Raw genomic sequence first — 20,586 nt, forward strand, 5'->3', positions numbered from 1 at the left:
TGGCTACAGAGCGTTACTAAGCACAGCTGCCTGTCCATACCGTCCTCACGAGAGCTCACGAGAGGCTCACCTGGCGGCGTGTCTGTCCGGCTGGAGCTCGGTACGTGTTTCAGCGGACAGCGCCTCGTAAGGTAAAGCGTTAGCTACCGTTGCTATCGCTAGCTGTCAAGTGTTGTGTGTGTGACGTGACCCTTCTGGCCTCACGGGGGATCTTCATCAGTTTGAAGATGATGATGGTGTTCCTTCCGGAAATACTTTATACAGCAAAATGCAGGATAACAAACTGATGGAGACTACAACCACGTAGTAGGAACATGAACATGTGTATTTTATACTACTATAGTTGTACTACAGTTATATAGACCATACTTCTAAACGGCTATCAGAGCTGTGTGTGTGTGTGTGTGTGTGTGTGTGTGTGTGTGTGTGTGTGTGTGTGTGTGTGTGTGTGTGTGTGTGTGTGTGTGTGTGTCAGGCTGTCATGCGCGACTGGACATGGCAAAGTGTCTTAAGTTAAGAGTAAAATATGTAAATATCTAACAAATATACCATTTATTATCTATTTATACTACTTTCAGAGATTGATCAACAATCCTCTTAATGTCTTAATTCCATGAAAGGTCAAAGGTTAAAGACATATCTCCTCTGAGAATGCAGACCTCCACCAAACGTGTGTTTCTAATTGAGTTCATAAAGTACAAACAAGCAAGAGCGCTCAGGTTAGCATTGTTAGCCCCGTGCTCTGGTTCCCCCTCAGGTTAACGTTGTTAGCCCCGTGCTCCGGTTCCCCCTTAGGTTAGCGTTGTTAGCCCCGTGCTCTGTTTCCCCCTCAGGTTAGCGTTGTTAGCCCCGCGCTCTGGTTCCCCCTCAGGTTAGCGTTGTTAGCCCCGCGCTCTGGTTCCCCCTCAGGTTAGCGTTGTTAGCCCCATGCTCTGGTTCCCCCTTCAGGTTAGCGTTGTTAGCCCCGCGCTCTGGTCCCCCCTCAGGTTAGCGTTGTTAGCCCCGTGCTCTGGTTCCCCCTCAGGTTAGCGGTGTTAGCCCCGCGCTCTGGCTACCCCTCAGGTTTGCGCCGTTAACACCCTTTGCTACAAGCCGCCCGTCTGCCGCCGACATGTTGAGAGCCGATTAGAGGCAATCAAAATGCTCCTTTTGCGTTTTTCTTGTTACCGAATAACTTCTATCTTCTCACAGATACTTTCTGAAACGTTCTCAGTTGTCATGGCACCGCCAAAAAAGCGAGCGCTCCCCAAGCCGCTCCCAGAGGGCTTCATCCTGACCGACAGCGAGAAGAAGGAGTGGATGCTGGGGAAAATGATCGCTCAAGGTGGCTGCGGGCTGATCTATCTGGGTAATGAGACCACTGTATCTGATGACACACACACACACACACACACACACACACACACACACACACACTTGGTTGTGAAAGCTGCTCACAGATCAGATTGCTCCAACATGAGCTCTAATCTAAGACCTTTCCACTTAGCAATTACTTTGTTTGCTTCTTCCTGGTTTCAGTTACAAACTAATCCAAACAGCCTGCAGTAGTCCAAGAGTTAAAATGTAATATACTGTCGTGCACTTTGTCTGATCTTTCCTCCTGTCTCCTGTTGTCCCAAAGCCTCCAATGAAGTGGACAGACCTGTTGCAGTGGACACGGGCTTTGTCATAAAAGTGGTGAGTACCTCTGGGCTGCACACAGAAGATAATGCTTCTCTTTCCAACTATCAGTGTATACTGCAAGATGTAGATATCCTGCAAGACGCTCCCACTGCCCTCTTCCCTGGAGCAGAAACCAGCTGTACCACATGTATACCAATTTACGGCAAAGTGACATTTCCTCTTTCTTTTTCTTTAAGTTTCAACTTCACCAAAAGATCACGCCACTTAGTTAAGACAGCATGTGAGAAAATTAACTCAGTTGTTAGAGCAAGCCGTTGTCCTTTGACATTAGTCTTTTTGTGCAACTGATGTATCATAAAGTTCAGTTGACGCTGATATGCAGAAATACTCCTTTTTAAAGCCGGCTACCAGGGACCGTACAGTCTGATTGGTGCTTTGCCCGGTGATGCTGAGCGTGGGTCAACTTTTCTTTGTTGGATGACGCTTCATCTTTCTTTTTAAAGCTGGCTCCATTCAGATGATGAGAGTTTAAACAAAGCCTCCTCCCTTCTCTTCTCTCCTCCCTTCTTCCCTCCTCTCCTCCCTTCTTCTCTCCTCCCTTCTTCTCTCCTCCCTTCTTCCCTCCTCCCTTATTATTTCCACCCTTCTCTCCTCCTCCCTTCTTCCCTCCTCCCTTCTTCTTTCCTCTCCTCCGTTCTTCTCTGCTCTCCTCCCTTCTTCTTTCCTCTCCTTCTTTCCTCTCCTCCCTTCTCTTCCCCCTTCTTCTTTCCTCTCCTTCTTTCCTCTCCTCCCTTCTTCTTTTCTCCCTTCTCTCCTCTCCTCCCTTCTTCTTTCCTCCCTTCTTCTTTGCTATCCTCCCTTCTTCTTTCCCCCCTTCGCTTCTCCCTTCTTCTTTCCTCTCCTCTCCTTCTTTTCTCTCCTCCCTTCTCTTCTACCTTCTTCTTTCCTCTCCTCTCCTCCCTTCTTATCTCCTCTCCTCCCTTCTTCTCTCCTCCCTTCTCTTCTCTCCTCCCTCCTCCCCTCTCAGCTGCTTCTCTCAGGGTAAATACTGTACAATCCACAACTGGTTTTCTTCCCTCATGTGGGTTGATACTTATTATTTAGGAGGCCAACATATCTCCCCCAAACCCAATTCCTGGCGTGTCTTAAGACATAGTTTTGAGACTTGCGGCTGACCCGTGCTTCTTTACCCGTGATGATGAAGGTGTTAATGAAAGTATTAATGAAAGTGTTAATGCCGTGCTTCTTTACCCGTGCTGATGAAAGTGTTAATGCCGTGCTTCTTTACCCGTGTTGATGAAAGTGATAATGAAAGTGTTAATGCCGTGCTTCTTTACCCGTGATGATGAAAGTGCTGATGAAAGTGTTAATGCCGTGCTCTCGTGTGCAGGAGTCCCGGGAGAACGGCCCCCTGTTCTCAGAGCTCAAGTTCTACCAGAGGGCAGCCAAAGCAGAGAACAGTGAGTACCGCCGCCCGCCAGAGTCCCAGCAGCTCGCTGCAGCACGAGCGCGTTTGACTGATGAAGTGGCCGCAGACACGAGGCTTTGCCGCCCGCAGCACAGTAATTAATAATAAGCCAAAGCAAACATGCACCTCAGTGGCAGTTACCCCCCCTCCTCCTCTCCACCGGCTTTGTGAGAGAGCGAGCCACTCACACGTAATGATGCCCGGCCTCCGCTGAGCCCTGACCACCTGCCAGCCTGGTGGAGAGCCAGTCAGGCCGGCCGCCATCGAGCCCTCAGCCAGGCCCACTGCTTTGTCTGGGGGCTTGTGTGTGTGTGTGTGTTTGCAGTTGTGTCAGTACTCTAAGATTGATATTTGCATGCACACGTTATTACACTTACAAGGACAAATCGGTATTCTGGGCAAAACTTTAGTCTACTTCTCCGCTAAGTTTGGGGGCGTTTGTTCAGAGTGCTCTTGAAAAAGGAGCGTGTTAGACTGGGGCTTGAGTGCAGGGAACAATTAGACTCTGAAATGGTTGTGATAAGTAACAACAAAGGTTCTTCTAGTTAACATTCATCCCCTTCAGAACAACTTAGAGGCACGAGGGGTTCCTTTCTTTCTCTATACGGCCGTTTGGGTTTTGTAGTTAATGTAGTTGTTGGTTTGACTCCCATTATTCTGTTCAGACTCCACACGAGTGTTGAAATTAAATGTGAAACACAATGAAATAATTATCTCTCTTCTAATCTTGTTCCAGTGCAAAAATGGAGGCGAAGCAGGAAACTGGACTTCCTGGGAATCCCAACGTACTGGGGATCAGGACTCGCTGAATACAATGAACTCAGGTATTAGACGGTGCCCATGATCCATGCCTGCCTCTCTGAGTGCAAAAACAACCTCTGCACCTTCTCTGCATCTTACATCATGGGGTTTGTTTATAATATGTTGCATCTTTGGAAGCCATCACTATTGAAATGGAGGACGTTGTTGTGACGGCAGCATTTGGCTCAGGGGTAAATGCATTGGGATCTGATAAGCACACCTGAAGAGAGAGAAGTCACGCCCCTTCCGGTGTCACCCATGGGACCCTATTTCGGAAAGAAAATGTACAGTAGTTAATGGTGAGAGACAAGTATCTTTTTGAATCGTGCCATGAATTAGACATATGTTTGTCAATTCAAAAGATAATTTTGCAGTCTCAGTTTGTCAGAGATTTGTATAACATTTAGTTTAGTGTGAAACCGAAACTACACCTTTTGCCTCGCTCACACCAACACGGCCGTTACCGTGGCATGCTAGTTATAGGTTACTTTGCTATATCCAAACACAAGTGTAACGTTATCACACTGATGTGTTTTATCCAGCGACAAAAGAACGAGTAAGACCGGTTGAGTTTTGGGTGTGTCGTCTTTCTAATTACACAGTCGTATATACAGATACACTTTTACGTCAAAATGCTACTTTCTTAACGTGCAAAATTATCTTTATTTGACAAACTTCACATGTGAAATTCATGGCACAATTCAAACTGAAGCAAATCATTATTTGTTTCTCGCCGTTGGCTACCGCACAAAAAAATAAATAAGGTCCTGTGGTGGTCAACTGAAAGGGGCGGAACGTCGCCTCCTTATGACGCCTGTCCACGCTGTCCTTCACCTGGGATGCGCCATGTTAGTAATCAAGTCTGTCTGGAATGCTACCCCCAAGATACCTAAGACTTGGTACCCTGGAAAGACTTGGTACCCTGGAAAGACTTGGTACCCTGGAAAGACTTGGTACCCTGGAAAGACTTGGTACCCTGGAAAGACTTGGTACCCTGGAAAGACTTTGACCTTGGAAAGACGTGGTACCTTGGAAAGACGTGGTACCTTGGTATGGCTTGGTAAATAAAGGTTGCTAAATGTTTGGTTCAAACCTAGTTCTTCTGGTAATCTTTTTTTTTTTTTTTTTTTACAGTACTCTCAAACCAAAGAGTGGTCTACATATCAGGAATTAAGAGCTGGGATGTTATTAGGAATCAGGAAAAGAAAACAAATTGGACCTGTGATCTCTCCCTCTTAGGTATCGTTTCATGGTCATGGACCGACTGGGCAGTGACCTTCAGAAAATCTGTGAGCGCACCAGAGGTCAACTGAAGAAGGCCACCGTTCTCCAGCTTGGTCGAGAACTGGTGAGATCTTCATGTTAAATGTTCATTGATGGTTGTATGAAGAAGCTGTATCTCTTTACCTCGTTACCCATGAGGTGAACAGAGCAAACATCGGACATTCACTTCTAAATCACTGCAAACTGCTATTCAGTGTGTGTGTATTCTGTTTTCTGCCTGTGCCAGGTGGATGTACTGGAGTACATTCATGAGAACGAGTACGTCCACGCAGACATTAAAGCTGCCAACCTCATGCTTGGTTACAGAGACCCTGAACAGGTCAGTAGCTGCGCTCATTTATCTCGTACATAAGAAGCCCCTCTTTCAACTGCAGGAACGAGGAACCTTTTGAGTAACTCACTGCAGTTACTAAATTCAGTTGCCGAGACATTCCCCCCCCCCTAAAAAGGCCTTTGCCAGGGGGGCACTTTCTGAATGCATAGTACCTTCATGGATTAGGTTTGCAAGGACGACCGTCAGACACAGCGGCGCTGCTTCAACTGTACCAATGTATTCTTAAAACAAGGAGGTACTCTAGTTTCAATTTACGACGATTGGGGCGAGCATTTGTGTTTGTTAGATAACTTTAAATGTGAAGTTAGGCTTTGTGTTCAACTTCCTGCCTCATTTTAAAAAGGACAGAAGAAAAAGAGAGAGAGAAGAAAGCACGCCGGTGCTGTGAATGAGAGATTGTTTCACGACGGTCATGCTCTGAAGCACAAATAAATAACTACCAAACACTCAACAGATGATTAACTGTGGAGACAGTCTCTCTCTTCTACATTTCATTCATTACATCCAACATGCATCAGTAAATACTCTGCAGCGGTAAATGACATTGCAGTGAGAGAACACAAAGGTTTAGTTTTTGTTTCCTTTAGAAGAAAGTGAGCTGCAGAGTTCTCACCCTTCTGTCCGCCAGCAGCCAGTCTCCACATCTTGAGAAGACACTTTTAGTTCCTTGAAAAGTAGCCCTGAGACTAACATGATCATGAATCTCATGGGGTTGTGAGCAATGTTCCCTCTAATTTTTTTCAGCACTGAGCAAAATTTTTTTTTTATAAGCGCACATTTCAGCACTGTGAGCAATTCGCAACCATGCGACCTGCCGAAAATGACCACAAGCCTGCGTTAGCCATAGGGGATTCAAAGAGATTACAGCAAATGCATCAATATGTATACACGGTTGATATTTATTCAATATCCTTTATAACGGCTGGACTTTGGGAACATTTTAATGATGGTGTTTTACCAGTCAGTTTAGTTACGTAAACTTAAAGGATCTTTGTTGAACTTCAATAACGGGAGGTTATGACTGGTTCACTGGTTATGACTGATAATGATCCATCCATCCATCCATTATCAGCCGCTTATCCGGGGTCGGGTCGCGGTGGCAGCAGGTTCAGCAGGCCGACCCAGGCTTCCCTCTCACCCGCAACACTTTCCAGCTCATTCTGGGGGATCCCGAGGCGTTCCAAGGCCAGCCGGGAGATATAATCCCTCCAGCGTGTCCTCGGTCTTCCCCGGGGTCTCCTACCAGTTGGACGTGCCTGGAAAACCTCTAATGGGAGGCGTCCAGGAGGCATCCTGACTAGATGCCCGAATCACCTCAGCTGACTCCTTTCGACACGAAGGAGCAGCGACTCGACTCCAAGCTCCCTCCTGATGTCCGAGCTCCTTACCCTATCTCTAAGGGTGAGCCCGGCCACCCTGTGGAGGAAGCTCATTTCGGCCGCTTGTATTCGAGATCTCGTTCTTTCGGTCACGACCCAGAGTTCGTGACCATAGGTGAGGGTTGGAACATAGACCGACCAGTAAATGGAGAGCTTCGCCTTCCGGCTCAGCTCCCCCTTCACCAGGACGGACCAGTACAGCGCCTGTTTTATTGCTGCAGCCGCACCAATCCGTCTGTCGATCTCCCGCTCCACCTTACCCTCACTCGTGAACAAGACCCCGAGATACTTGAACTCCTTCGCTTGGGGTAGGCAGTTTGTCCCCACCTGGAGGGAGCAATCCACCGGTTTCCGGCAGAGCACCATGGCCTCAGATTTGGAGGCGCTAACTCTCATCCCTGCTGCTTCACACTCGGCTGCAAAACGCCCCAGTGAATGCTGGAGGTCACAATCCGAGGAGGCAAACAGGACCACATCATCCGCGAACAGCAGAGAGGCGATCCCGAGACTCCCGAACCGGATCCTCTCCGCCCCCTGGCTGTGCCTAGATATCCTGTCCATGAAGGTCACGAACAGGACCGGTGATAAAGGGCAGCCCTGGCGGAGGCCAACACCCACCGGGAACGTGTCTGACTTACTACCGAGGATACGAACACAGCTCCTACTGCAGGCGTACAAAGACCGGATAGCCCGTGCCAACGGGTCCGGCACCCCATACTCCCGCAGCACCCCCCACAAAAACCCCCGAGGGACCCGGTCGAAAGCCTTCTCCAAGTCCACAAAGCACATGTAGACTGGTTGGGCAAACTCCCAGGACCCCTCAAGTAGTCTTGCAAGGGTAAAGAGCTGGTCCACTGTTCCACGACCGGGACGGAATCCGCACTGCTCGTCTTGAATCTGAGGTTCGACAAGCGGTCGGAGCCTCCCTTCCAGCACCCTGGCATAAGCTTTTCCCGGGAGGCTGAGCAGTGTGATGCCACGATAGTTTGAGCACACTCTCCGGTCCCCCTTCTTGAAGATGGGAACCACCACCCCGGTCTGCCAGTCCATGGGCACTGTTCCCGACCCCCATGCGACACTGAAAAGGCGTGTCAACCAAGACAGCCCAACAATGTCCAGCGCTTTCAGCATCTCAGGGCGGATCTCATCCACCCCTGGCGCCTTGCCACCAAGGAGCTTTTTGACTACCTTAGCGACCTCTGCCAGGGATATGGGAGAAACCACCCCAAAGTCTTCCGGCGCTGCCCCCTCTCCGGGGGACATGTTAGCCGGGTTTAGGAGTTCCTCAAAGTGCTCTTTCCACCGCCCGACGATGTCCCCAGTCCGGGTCAGCAGTTCCCCCCCCTGCTGAGAACAGCCTGGGGTAGGCCCTGCTTTCCCTTCCTGAGCCGTCGGATGGTTTGCCAGAACTTCCTTGAGGCCAACCGAAAGTCCTTCTCCATGGCCTCCCCGAACTCCTCCCATGCCCGAGTTTTAGCATCCGCGACCATCGCAGCTGCAGCCCTTCTGGCCTGCCGGTACCCGTCAGCTGCTTTAGGAGACCCCTGGGCCAGCCAGGCCTGAAAGGCCTCCTTCTTCAGTTTGACGGCTTCCCTCACCCCCGGTGTCCACCACCGGGTTCTCGGGTTGCCGCCACGACAGGCACCGATGACCTTCTGGCCACAGCTCCGAGCAGCCGCGTCCACAATAGAGGCTTTGAACATGGTCCACTCGGGTTCCATGTCCCCAGCCTCCCTCGGGATTTGTGAGAAGTTCTTCCGGAGGTGGGAGTTGAAGACCTCCCGGACAGGGTCCTCCGCCAGACGTTCCCAGTTCACCCTCACTACACGTTTGGGCTTGCCAGGTCTTTCTAGCCGACTCCCCCGCCATCTGATCCAACTCACCACCAGGTGGTGATCAGTTGACAGCTCTGCTCCTCTCTTCACCCGAGTGTCCAAGACATACGGCCGCAGATCAGATGATACGACTACAAAGTCGATCATTGATCTCCGGCCTAAGGTGTTCTGGTACCAGGTACACTTATGAGCCACCTTATGCTCGAACATGGTGTTCGTTATGGACAAACTGTGGCTAGCACAGAAGTCCAACAACAAAACACCATTCGGGTTCAGATCGGGCAAGCCGTTCCTCCCAATCACGCCCCGCCAGGTTTCTCTGTCATTGCCCACGTGAGCGTTGAAGTCTCCCAGGAGAACTATGGAGTCGGCAGGCGGCGCCCTTTCCAGGACCCCTCCCACCGACTCCAAGAAGGCCGGATACTCCGAACTGCTGTTCGGTGCATAAGCACAAACAACAGTCAGAGCTTTACTCCCTGCAACCCGTAGGCGCAGGGAGGCGACCCTCTCGTTCTCCGGGGAAAACTCCAACATAGCGGCGCTCAGCCGGGGGCTCGTGAGTATCCCCACTCCCGCCCGGCGCCTCTCACCCTGGGCAACTCCAGAAAGGGACAAAGTCCAACCCTTCTCCAGGAGCTTGGTTCCAGAGCCCATGCTGTGCGTGGAGGGGAGCCCAACTAAATCTAGCTGGTACCGCTCCACCTCCTGCACCAGCTCCGGCTCTTTCCCCGCTAGCGAGGTGACGTTCCACGTCCCTAGAGCTAGTCTATGCTGCCGGCGATCGGCTCGCCCAGGTCTCCTGCCTGGCCCGCCGCCCGGTCTGCATAGCACCCGACCCCGATAATTCTCCCCGCGGGTGGTGGGTCCACGGGGTGACTGCTGCTCCATGTTGTTTCTTCGGGGTGAGCCCGACCGGGCCCCATGGGCGAAAGCCCGGCCACCAGACGCTCGCCGACGAGCTCCCCTCCTGGGTCTGGCTCCGGGAGGGTAATGATATATATATAAAAAATTAAAGTATCAAAGGTGTTTAGTCATTTCTCAGCAGGTACAACATTTAAGTGGAACTTCATTGAAAGAAACATGCTAATGCAGTGCTTAACAATAATTATAGGCCTATTAAATTGACATGGTGTCATTTTTCCTAAAAGTAACCTATATAAACAATTTAATAACTTAATATTCTTCATATTTAAATATGTCTGAAAGTTTCATCCTATCTGTGTCAGTTTGGACTATTTCATCTAGCCCCTCATGTTTGAACGTTAGGCAGACTTGCTCTGCCTTTCTTTTCGCAATGGAGGCCTATAACTGCTGGAGCAGGGCCCGCCAAGAGGAGCCTAGACGGAGCCTAAACAGCGCAATCACGGGCTATGCTTCCGAATGCTATCCCATTTATTTGTTGAGTAACTTTGTGTGTGTGTGCCCCGCAGGTCTATCTGGCAGACTATGGGCTGTCCTACAGATACTGTCCTGATGGAGTCCACAAAGAATACAAGGAGAACCCCAAGAAGGGTCACAATGGAACCATCGAATACACCAGCCTCGATGCCCACAGAGGAGTTGGTGAGCTTTCTAATTCATAAGCAGAGGAACTACTCAGGCAAACTGTTGGCTGGTATCCGACACCTTCAGTCAAAAATATGTCACGTGACAGAAGATGAGGACGCTCTGGACTTTACGTTAAACTGTTACTTGTTACTAGGGCTGTAAAATAAGAAAAGATATAGCTTACTATCGCCCAATTTTTTAAGAACAGCTCCTAAATGTATCCTATCCATATTGAAGGCGTTATTCAGTGTGGCGAGCACACTGCAGGCTTAATAATAATAATCATAGTCCCACAAAACTTTGGCGAGTATCTCCTCCTGGCGTTGCCAGCACATGCATCAAAATACATCAAAACGTACGGCTTGCATCGGGAATCGTGTGCTATGACTTTTCTAAGAGATTCGACCGTCCGTTTCCCCGAAAAACACGAAAAACTGCGAGAAATTGTCCCATTGACTTGAATGGGGTTTCGTGGTGAAGAGAGTCCAAAGAACCACTCATCTTTGTGCCCATAGTGACTTGCCGTACTTCAATGTAGAGAAACGATTTAAAGTTTAAAACGTTAACAAAAGGAGTTTGCGGCAGTAGTTGCCACACCATCAAAATTTCTTGCGAAATTTTCTAGTTGGTGACTGTAATCGTTCCCCAAAGATGATTCTGTCTCAGACTGCTGATTGTGTGGTTTTTAGTGCTCACCACTGCCAGCCTTTAGGTATTCTCACAGTGTATTAAGCTGACCACAAGCTCCGTCCTCTGCAGTCTTTGTTTGTCAGTACATGTAAAGCAGATATTGGGAACACATTAACTGGCAAATTGCCTACAAGCTCCCTCTTCATTGACCGATCGATTCTCCGTCCGCGGCCCCCCCTGCTGAATTCCCCGGCACCGTCTCCATTTAACAATTCCCTAATTAGCCGGAGTCGTAACCCGCCTCGTGTATTCATCCGCCCATTAATGAAGCTCTGCTGTTTGGTGCAAAGGGAGCCACAGATAACCTCACGAGCTTCCATCCCGTGAGTTAGCTCCGGCTCAGACGGCCTAATCGCCGCGCGGGTGTTTCCATCAGCGGGTCGATGAGGAGGAGAAACCAGAAAACGTCCCGTCAGCAGAAACTATCACATGCAAGTCGTGTCGATTTTAACATGATTTTGAAAAGAGAGAGAGGTGAGCTGTCGAAATTGTGACGTGAAAGAACTCATTGTTTAAGTCAAGATCCATCAGCAATAGAAACATACCCAGAATGCATTGCACTGCTTACAGCTCTTGTACATATTCATAATGCATCTTATGAGTGTCATAATGAGTCATAATTCACTCACTGACTGCATCACCGTGTATCATCATTGCAGTCTAATATTTCTTATGTGTCATAAGTCTTAAGTGGTTATTGTTTGCTTTGAATAAAACATTATTTTACAACCTTTTGTGAGATTTTTTTCTTTTCTTTTACTGAAAGCAAACAATGACCACTTATCTGATAATCCCATTGTAGTGCATTATGAAAACATTACAATAATGTATTGTGTTTATAATACATTATAATACACCATGATACGTGACTGAGTGACCAGCTATTACCTTAAAAGTAATTATAAAATGATTCATGTGTTATAAAGCATTATGAATAAGTGTTTATAGCTCTAATTATTCAGTGCTGTAAACAGATTAGATGGCTTCATAAGTATATTTGTGATGATCATAGACGTCCTCATAGTGTCCATGCTCCTGTTTCAAACTGATGGGAAAGAAGAACACGGTGTGAATATGTATCTTTCTGCATATCGTCACCTTTAAGCATAAAGAGAGATCACGACTCCTCCGATCCCCGCCAAGATGTTGACATGTTGCTATGGTGAGGTTGGCGGACGCAGCTGGCGAGCGCTGACCTTTGACCTCCAGCTAAACGGTGCGATTAGCGCCATTCGGTGGGCGTCCGGCGGGCAGAAGACCGTCTCCAAAGGGTTAAGAGCGCTCTGGGAATCTGAATAACAATAGCAGATGATTAACAACAACACGTCCGGCAGCGGGAGGAAGACGTGTTCCCGCGGGTCCTCTGCATTTATCTGCCGTGTGCGTGTGTCAAGCATCTGTCCAGAGCTGATTACGTGCACATGCGAAAGCACGTGCACGTGCTGCCGTTCCTCACACGAGGACGTTTACATCCAGAAGAGCAGCGCCGCTTAATGCAGCCGTTGATCTTTTTAATTATTAATCTATTGCGGCGCTCTGGGAGCCGCAACACTTATTTCTTTTCTCCCACCGTGTCGGTATCGCATGTATTTTTCATCTTTATTCTCCTTTAACGGCTGCTAGCAGCGATGGAGTGCTGTGCAATTACTTTTTTTTTTTTTTTTTTTTAACAATAGGAAGCCGCACTGTAACGCTGACTTAATGCGTGCCTTCCTCCCACAAGGGCTCTTAAACTGTAGTGCAGCAGAAAATAGAAGTGTCATTTTTTTTTGGGGGGGGGAACGAACGGATAGTTGACACTCGCTGTTGTTACTATTCGGTTTGACCCGGTGGGTCAGAAAGTCGACTCCTGTTACCGGAGACATTTCTGGGCTTCCAACGTTCAGTCTGCGAGTTTCTTTGCAACAAACCATAACCTGGATCGTCGTAAACGGGCTTCTGGGTTCTCCTTCGTGAGACTGCAGCTACTCTGCGTCTACAAATGAGGACAAGAACGGACTCTTCAAACGTCTTCTGATCAGAAGCCTTGTACTCCTGCCAGTGCTCAAAGTGCTTCTTTGCTTTGTTCTACGGGGGGAAGTGGTGATGGAGACCGACGTTTGATCAATCGCACTGTGCCCACATGCATGGACACCCAAACTCCGTGCGATCCGATCCGATCTCGGAGCGTACAGACTTGACGCATCCTGGAGCGACGGAGCGTTGACTTATCGGTCAGTTCATGAAACGCTGTTATCAAAGTGGGCGAGAGACTTCTGCTGCCTCGCTCTGTGGCACTACACGGGATTACAAAACTAAACTTGTTGTGTCTAATATTCATGTTGGACAGAGCCCGTTGGTTGGAATGGTGGAGTCTGATTTGGGCATTAGATCCTCCATTTTGATAAGGAAGTGTCTGCCAGAGGTAAATGTATTGTAATCAACTCCACCAGTTTCTTCTCCTTGATCTGCACTGATGTCAGCAGCACATTGCTTTGTGATCACATGAACCTGGGTTCATACTCATGCTGACCAATGGGTTTCCATGACTTTTCCATGACTTTAAACCAAATGTCCATGACCAAACATTTAGTGAAATCTGGGTGTAAACATGAAAAAGTGAGTAAACATAGTATTTAAACTAACAATGAGAGTGTAGGCCTGCTTATTTTTGAAGGTCTTTCTTTTAAAAGCAAATTAATTATTTCAAACTCAGCGTAAATGAACGACATGAACACATGAATATAACACATTTACATGACTTTTACTAAACATTTGGGATTTCCTTTTTTTTTCAAGGTCTTTTCCAGGCCTGAAAATAACCATTTAAAAATGCCATGACTTTTCCAGGTTTCCCATGAGCGTAAGAGCCCTGAACACTTGTGTGATCAGGGACCTGTACGGTGTTGTACCTTTCCAAGCCCCACGTGGTCTTTATTCCACCTCTCAAAGGCCCATCCTGCACACGTTGAGTCAACATCCAGCCTTTAACCACCTCTCCTGTTCTCGTCTTCCTCATTGATCGGCGAGCCCCCCGCTGGGTCCCAGCAGTTTAGTGTTCCCTGCTAAACCCCAGAGTTCTTCATCCAGTCACACCTCTCAGCTTTTATTCCCTTGAAGAGGTTCCCTGTCTTCTGGGACTCTTCATAGTCTGTCCCCGTGCTGAAGACGCGGCGACGAGGACCAAGAAAAGAAATTGAAATGACTTATAATACAAATTTCTTAGCGTGTAATCAGATTACCTCCCACTCGTTCCGTGTAATATGGTTCTGTGTGGCGGTGACCACGCTTCTCCTGTGACCAGCCTATTGGCTGGGGAGGATCAATGCCGGCCGTGGCTCAGGAGGACATTTCTCCCTCTGATGGAGCCAGTCGATAGGTAATTTCTCCGGAGACGTGTGGCAGCCGTTAGAGTATTGAGCTGCTAAAAGTCCCCGGGCTCGACCCCTCTGGATGGACTTGGTCGACAAGTATTGATAGACCTCACGCATTAATGTAGACCCCTGCAATCACACGCCCACAATAAGATGCAAACACACTCCAGAGCTGTTCCGGAGGAAGTCTCAGTCGATCACACTGGTTTCTCACACACGGTTTCTGAAGTCTTCTTTAATGCCCTAATATCACATTCTGTTACATCGGCCCTCCTGATCAAATCCCTGAAATATTTTGTTGTTATGATTTGTGGAAAGCCTTTGTTCCCTCAGGAGACATCTGCACACACAGCTGGTTACAGGTCTCGGTATTTAATTATCAAGAGCTCCAAAGCTGCAGATCAGACTTCAGATGAAAGACCAATGTGTCACTGCTTTACTGACATGGCAAAACGAAACACAGCAGAAACAGTGAGCAAGTGAACCAAATTGTAGATTAAAAACAAACAAACATTAAAGTAATACAAAATAAAGGATGCACTTCTTTTACCTCGACAAAAACCGCACAAAGCATCTAGACTCCTGTTCGGCCGGAGATTCAGGTGTGTTATGCTAGCAGCGGCTAACGTGGACTCGAGGTCTGGTTCCTCTGTTCCCAACGCTTTGGTTGTCGGACGTTGTCCAGCAACGATGGAGCCTCTGCGTGTGACGGCAGTATGAGGATGGCTTGGGCAGCTCCGACCAGGAGGCCAACAGGCAGCAGCTACCAGTCCACACTACGTACTTGATCCATGCAGGGACTTGAACCATGACCCTCCTGTTCTCGAGCCGAGCCCCAACGGACTGAGCTGCTGCCGCCCGGCGTTCATCCATTAGACTCCAGCGCTCCAGCGCTCTGGAGACACTAAAGACTATATCTCCTTTTTACGACATCGTCCGATTGGTGGAGTGAACCTTCGCGAAAACGGCTCAAAGAATTGGCTGTCAGTCTGACGGTTTGCCGGTCTGTTGATCTGTCGGTCTGACGATCTATCGGTCTGTTGGTCTGACGGTCAATCGGTCTGACGGTCTGTTGGTCTGACTGTCTGTCGGTCGGTCTATTGGTCTGTCAGTCAATCGGTCTGTTGGTCAGTCGGTCCGGACTGAAATGTCTTGACAGATATTGCATAGCGTTTCGATGGTCATGTTCCCCAGAGGATTAATCCTACCGCCTTTGATGGTCCTGTGACTTTAGTCATCCTTTGGTTAAGAGTGAAAGATGAACTGTGATTCGTAACGAGCACCAACATCAGGTCAAAACCCCAATGGTCATCATCATCATCATCATCATCATCATCATCATCATCATCATCCTGTGATTGTACTTCCTGATCTCACTGCCTTTGTGTCTCCATCTCGGGCCGAACAAGAGGAATCTGTGATGAATAACTCAAAGTCTGCTTCACCCGCTCTGCAAACCTTCAGCAGCCTCGACTCCTCTGGAGAAAGAGCTGCTTCTTTCTTTTATTCTCGTCTTTGTGGAACTATCCTATTGATCTAAAATAATGAACAATATCAAAGCTGTGACCAACACATTTGAAAGCTTTACAATCAGATACCTTTGATGGAGGTCAAGGGTGATTTATGGATAATAAAATATCTCTGGTTATCATTTTCTTTCTGACCACCGTATCCTTTTGTCTCTATAGCTCCATCTAGACGTGGCGACCTCCAGATTTTGGGTTTTTGTCTGCTTCACTGGTTGTGTGGGTCTCTGCCTTGGGATAAAACTCTCAAGAACCCAACTCAGGTCCAAGAGGCCAAGGACAGGTAGGAGGGACTGGTTTTGTGTCAGGGAGCATTGTGGATCTGTATTGATGGTGTGAAAGAAGGTTTTACTGACCATCGTTATCAGAATTATGTGTTCCTTTGAGTCATTCTTTAAATGACTAATGACTGATAGAAGAACTATGAAGAAGACTTTCCATTCCATTTTTGTTTAACTCAATATTTTTTAATCTGGAGTTTGTAATGTTGTGTTGCAATGCTAATAATTAGAACAAATAAATGCCCTGGCTGTCATTATGTCTCCAGCACCGTTTGTGCTTTACTGTCTCCCTGACCTCCGTCTCAGAAGGTTTCTGTCTCTTCTCTTCTCTCAGACTGATGCAGAATCTGCCGGACTCCGTCCAGCTCCTGTCCGTGAGGAGAGGCAGCACAGGTAGGAGCTCCAACCTCAGCTACACTCGATGTTTCCCAGATATAAAAAGTAAAAGAAACACGGTTGAAATCGTAGAGACTGCACTCAGAACTGTCAAAACGAGTCCCAGCCCGTTTGCAGAAGGTTCTACACCAATTAATTTACGTATGTGCACGTGTACGTAAAATGCCTTCAAAGTAAAAGCAGTGCCGTTGTATTGCATTTATGGCGTGCATCGTATTTTTTTACTTTACATTTTTTATGACCCGTTGCATTTTCAAATACATCATTAGCGCAGTCTCGTGATTTGTTTTCTGGCTCAACGTGAAGACGTTTTTCGTCTTTTCAACGCAGCCAAAACGTTGCGAGGTCTCGAGGTGGGAAATGGGTTTTCAGTTCCTTGTGTTCGACCCCAGTTCAGCCCAAACAGAGGGCCGCGTGGCTCTGCATCCTCGTGAGAATGGGCTCCTTCACACTCCAAAGTAATCCAGTAGAAAGTGCGTTTGGTTTTGTCCCGTGGGGTTGAGGACTGGAATGCAGGATCCAGACCATATGAAGATCCCAATTACCTCCAAGCTCCTGAATAACTTTGCACCAAATCTAACAGACGTGTTTTTATCTGGCCTCTTATAAGGAGAGGTCACACCTGTGTATGCATGTTTGGTACCGGCTGCCCGCCACAGATAAGAGACACACACACACACTGACTGTCCGCTCTGTTCCTGTCCTCAGATGAGGTGGCCGCGTTCCTCAATTATGTGAAAACTCTGGACTACAAGGACAAGCCAAACTACCCGCATCTCAAGCAGCTGCTGGCCAGCGGCGTCACGGGAAGACTAGACTTCTCCGGGCCGAGGGAGCCCGCGGGGGAGTCCAGCGCCCAGCGGCGAGACCCACCCCACAGGGACAAGGTGAGAGCAGCAAGACCCCTCCCCCCCAGGGGCAAGGTGAGAGTAACAAGACCCCCCAGGGACAAGGTGAGAACATGGCGAGGTCGGGCCCTTGTCCTCATCTTTAGACCTCTGTGCAGTGACACGCCGTCGCAACTGAGAAACAGCTTTATCTTTGTTTGTTGATGCAATGCACCCCCGCATCATTTATAAGAAAAGAAAAGACACATAGAAGCTGGAGATGCACTCTCATCCGGCTGCAGAGAGTCTGATTAGAACTCTTATTACAGGATTCTTACTGTCATGGAAAACACCCAGACTTCACTAAATGTTTGGTCATTTATTTATTTATTTACATACATACATACATACATACATACATACATACATACATTCAGTGAACACTCAACAACTTCGGTGTCGGACACAAAGACGCTCGTTTCCTGTGTCGAGTCTCTTAACCGCAGAGTGGTTAACCTGCGGCAGTAAAGGGTTAACCTGAGGATCACCAGGTCTGAAGCTGGAGGAGGACTGTGATTTCCCACAAATGCACAATCCCTTCTTGACCCCCTCGGCCCAGCTAGCGCCCTCTCAATGGCCCAATTTGAGGAAGTTGATGACACACACTTTCCCGCGGCGCGGGGCGTCTCCAATTATGCTCCTGATTTCCTCTCCGCTGCTCGTGTCGTTTAATTTCCGTGCTAGAGGGCCGGCCAGTTTGATCCCTAGTTAAACAGAAGTGGCCGTTTAGCGCCGAGAGTAAATGTCAGCGGAGATAAAGGCCATTCAGCGGGACGCTCGCAGAACCATTTGCCACTAGTGTTGGATAAATATATTATTATTTTATGGACCATTGTGGTAATGTAGTGAGGCAAAGTTTTATTTAAGAGGAAAATAGTCACAAAAATACAAAATGAGTGTAATCTCATCTGTCCACCCTGAAGGGAGAGTTCAGTGGTTACAGGGCGTGGACCTTGTTGGAGAAGCAGAATTATGCAGATTATCTCCACAGACAGCAGGACGAGCCAGAGGGTCCTCCAAAGCCACAGAGCCGGAGGATGACGATGGTGGTGACGATGAAGAGGAGAAGGGGAAGGCTAAACCTGTGCCCGCTCGCTACATAAGAGGACCGCCCCTCACTAAAGCTCCTCCACAACGGGTGAGCTCTGAAACAAGTCACTGTGTTCCCCACAAGGAGAAGGACCCTTCACACGCTGCTTGACGGGTCTACATCTAGTCTGCATCAGTGACACGTCTACATCTAGTCTGCATCAGTGACACGTCTACATCAGTGACATGTCTACATCTCGTCTGCATCAGTGACACGTCTATCTAGTCTGCGATGAGCAACACAACAAAGTATAGAATATAATTTAAGTCCTTAAACAGTCATGGTATACTGAGTTTACGTTGAAAAAAAGTCCCAAAAAAGGTCTAGTGCATGATGTCAAAAGGTCCCATAATAGCATATCAATAAGTCATAGTAGTAACCAGCCTTAAAGAACGACTCCTATCGCTGATCAATGGACCAATAACCCAGTCCAACATTCATGAATCAATAATCAAATGTTTCTGCTGCTCACAGAAGGAAGACGGAGAGCTGCCTGCTGCCAGCAGAGCACTGAGGCCGAGAGCTGTGGTGGCTTATGGAGAAGAGGAGGATGATGATGATGAGGAGGAACAGGAAGAAGCCAGGCCCAAACCCATCCCTGCATGCTACCTGAGAGGCCCCAGAGCTCCCAAACAGGTGTGAGCAGCAGCTCCTCTTAGCTTGTTGAGTGAAGGAAGAACTTTGGTTTGAGGATAAAAAAATAAAACCAGACGAGCAGTTTGTTTTAGTTCATAAGCAAAAGCTTCAGACTTTATGTTGTGACTCAATTTCTCTAGAAGGTTACAAAGGTGTGTGTGAGAGTGTGTGTGAGTGAGTGAGAGAGACACTACACATATTATATACACATATTACAGTAAACATGTTCAGCTTAGTCTTAGTCTCAGTTCCAAAGAGCAAACGCTTCAATAACTTCTCTGACAGAAAACTAAATGGAGCGCCGGCCGCGCCGCGACCTCTGAGAGATGGGGACGACCCACAAAGCAAACGCACTACAGGGGGCGCCACGAGGAGGACTCCCACAGGCCAGCGCTGTGGGAGGACTGGGACTGTCCCCGGGACCACGTCTTGACCCCTCCGGCCCAGAGAGTGCTCCGCCGTGAAGCGGGCGACAGCCATGGGCGGCTCTGGTGGGAACACAGACGGGGAGCCGGTCCAGAACAGGGAGTCGGTCCAGAACAGGGTACCGGTTCTGGACCGGCTCCCTGGTTCGTCTTTGTGGCCCTCTTCCTGTTCCTGGGGCTGGCGGCTCTCGCCGTTTGCTAAAGAGCACTTGAGAGCCGCCTGGTCGGGCGACGGCTCAGGCCGCCATCTTCACTGTGATGGGCTGAAACAGAAAGAGAGTCCTTGGTTTTTCTCGGCTCATGAAATAGATTTCAAAATGCTTTTATGAACAGCTTCTCTGAACTTGAATCGATTGCTTCCTCTTTGACGAGACAGGGACACGGACTGAAGGAGGCGTATGTATGCAGCTTTGTCTGCTGAAGGCCTTCGGGCTCACGCACCTTGCTGCAGTAAGGACACTCTCCGAAGACGATGCTGAAGCTCTGCCGGCTGGAGGGCAGCGCTCGCAGCCACTGAGAAAGAAAGGAAGAGGAGAAGAAAAGAGCACTTTGAAACGCTTACTCTGGATCTGATGTGATCGGAGCGCTTGTTTCAATGTCCTGCGTACTTCATAAAGTATGTTCAAGATCAAAGCATTGAAATGCTTTCATGTGGAACTTAGAACGTCTTCCTGCCACTTTGGGCTTTGTTCCCTCCGCGTGAAAGAGACGTCGATGCGCTCGGTAACATGGGTAATGACTAGGGATGGGTATCGTTTGGGTTTTTTCCGATACCAGTGCCTAAACCGATACTTTTGTATTGCCAAGGCAATTTTTTTTCTTCAAATTGAACAATATTATTAACTGTTTTAAGTATACTATAGATATAAATAAGTACATACAAAAACACACTTCAAACTACAGCTTCAAACCTTTTAACTTAACGTGACCTAATGGGACTGGTGCAACAGAACTCAGAAACCGTTGGATTCTACAAACTGCTGCTTTACTGGACTACACGTCATCATATCAACTGGAGAGATTTGTTCCA

At 48.2% G+C, this 20,586-nt stretch overlaps 2 protein-coding genes across 2 annotated transcripts in view; one reads left to right on the forward strand and one right to left on the reverse strand.

Moving 5' to 3' along the window:
* On the forward strand, positions 1-19,881 carry LOC306746720 (serine/threonine-protein kinase VRK1-like). The gene is made up of 14 exons (XM_079229677.1): positions 1-100; positions 1,192-1,348; positions 1,622-1,677; positions 3,014-3,083; positions 3,828-3,915; positions 5,132-5,240; positions 5,403-5,495; positions 10,155-10,287; positions 16,004-16,124; positions 16,457-16,515; positions 17,227-17,405; positions 18,397-18,543; positions 18,970-19,131; positions 19,417-19,881. Exons 2-14 carry the CDS (start codon positions 1,219-1,221, stop codon positions 19,756-19,758), a joined length of 1,689 nt encoding a protein of 562 aa, XP_079085803.1. The 5' UTR covers positions 1-100; positions 1,192-1,218; the 3' UTR covers positions 19,759-19,881.
* fancl (FA complementation group L) overlaps positions 19,793-20,586 on the reverse strand; it is a gene marked incomplete at both ends in the record, with an annotated part of 26,805 nt that continues 26,011 nt past the window's right edge. The window contains 2 exons of the mRNA XM_079229811.1: positions 19,793-19,819; positions 19,998-20,069. Coding sequence (XP_079085937.1) covers positions 19,793-19,819; positions 19,998-20,069 — 99 coding nt within the window. The remainder of the gene's footprint in view (positions 19,820-19,997; positions 20,070-20,586) is intronic.

The sequence above is a fragment of the Taurulus bubalis genome (assembly GCF_910589615.1).
Source record: "Taurulus bubalis genome assembly, chromosome: 14".
NCBI lineage: Eukaryota > Metazoa > Chordata > Actinopteri > Perciformes > Cottidae > Taurulus > Taurulus bubalis.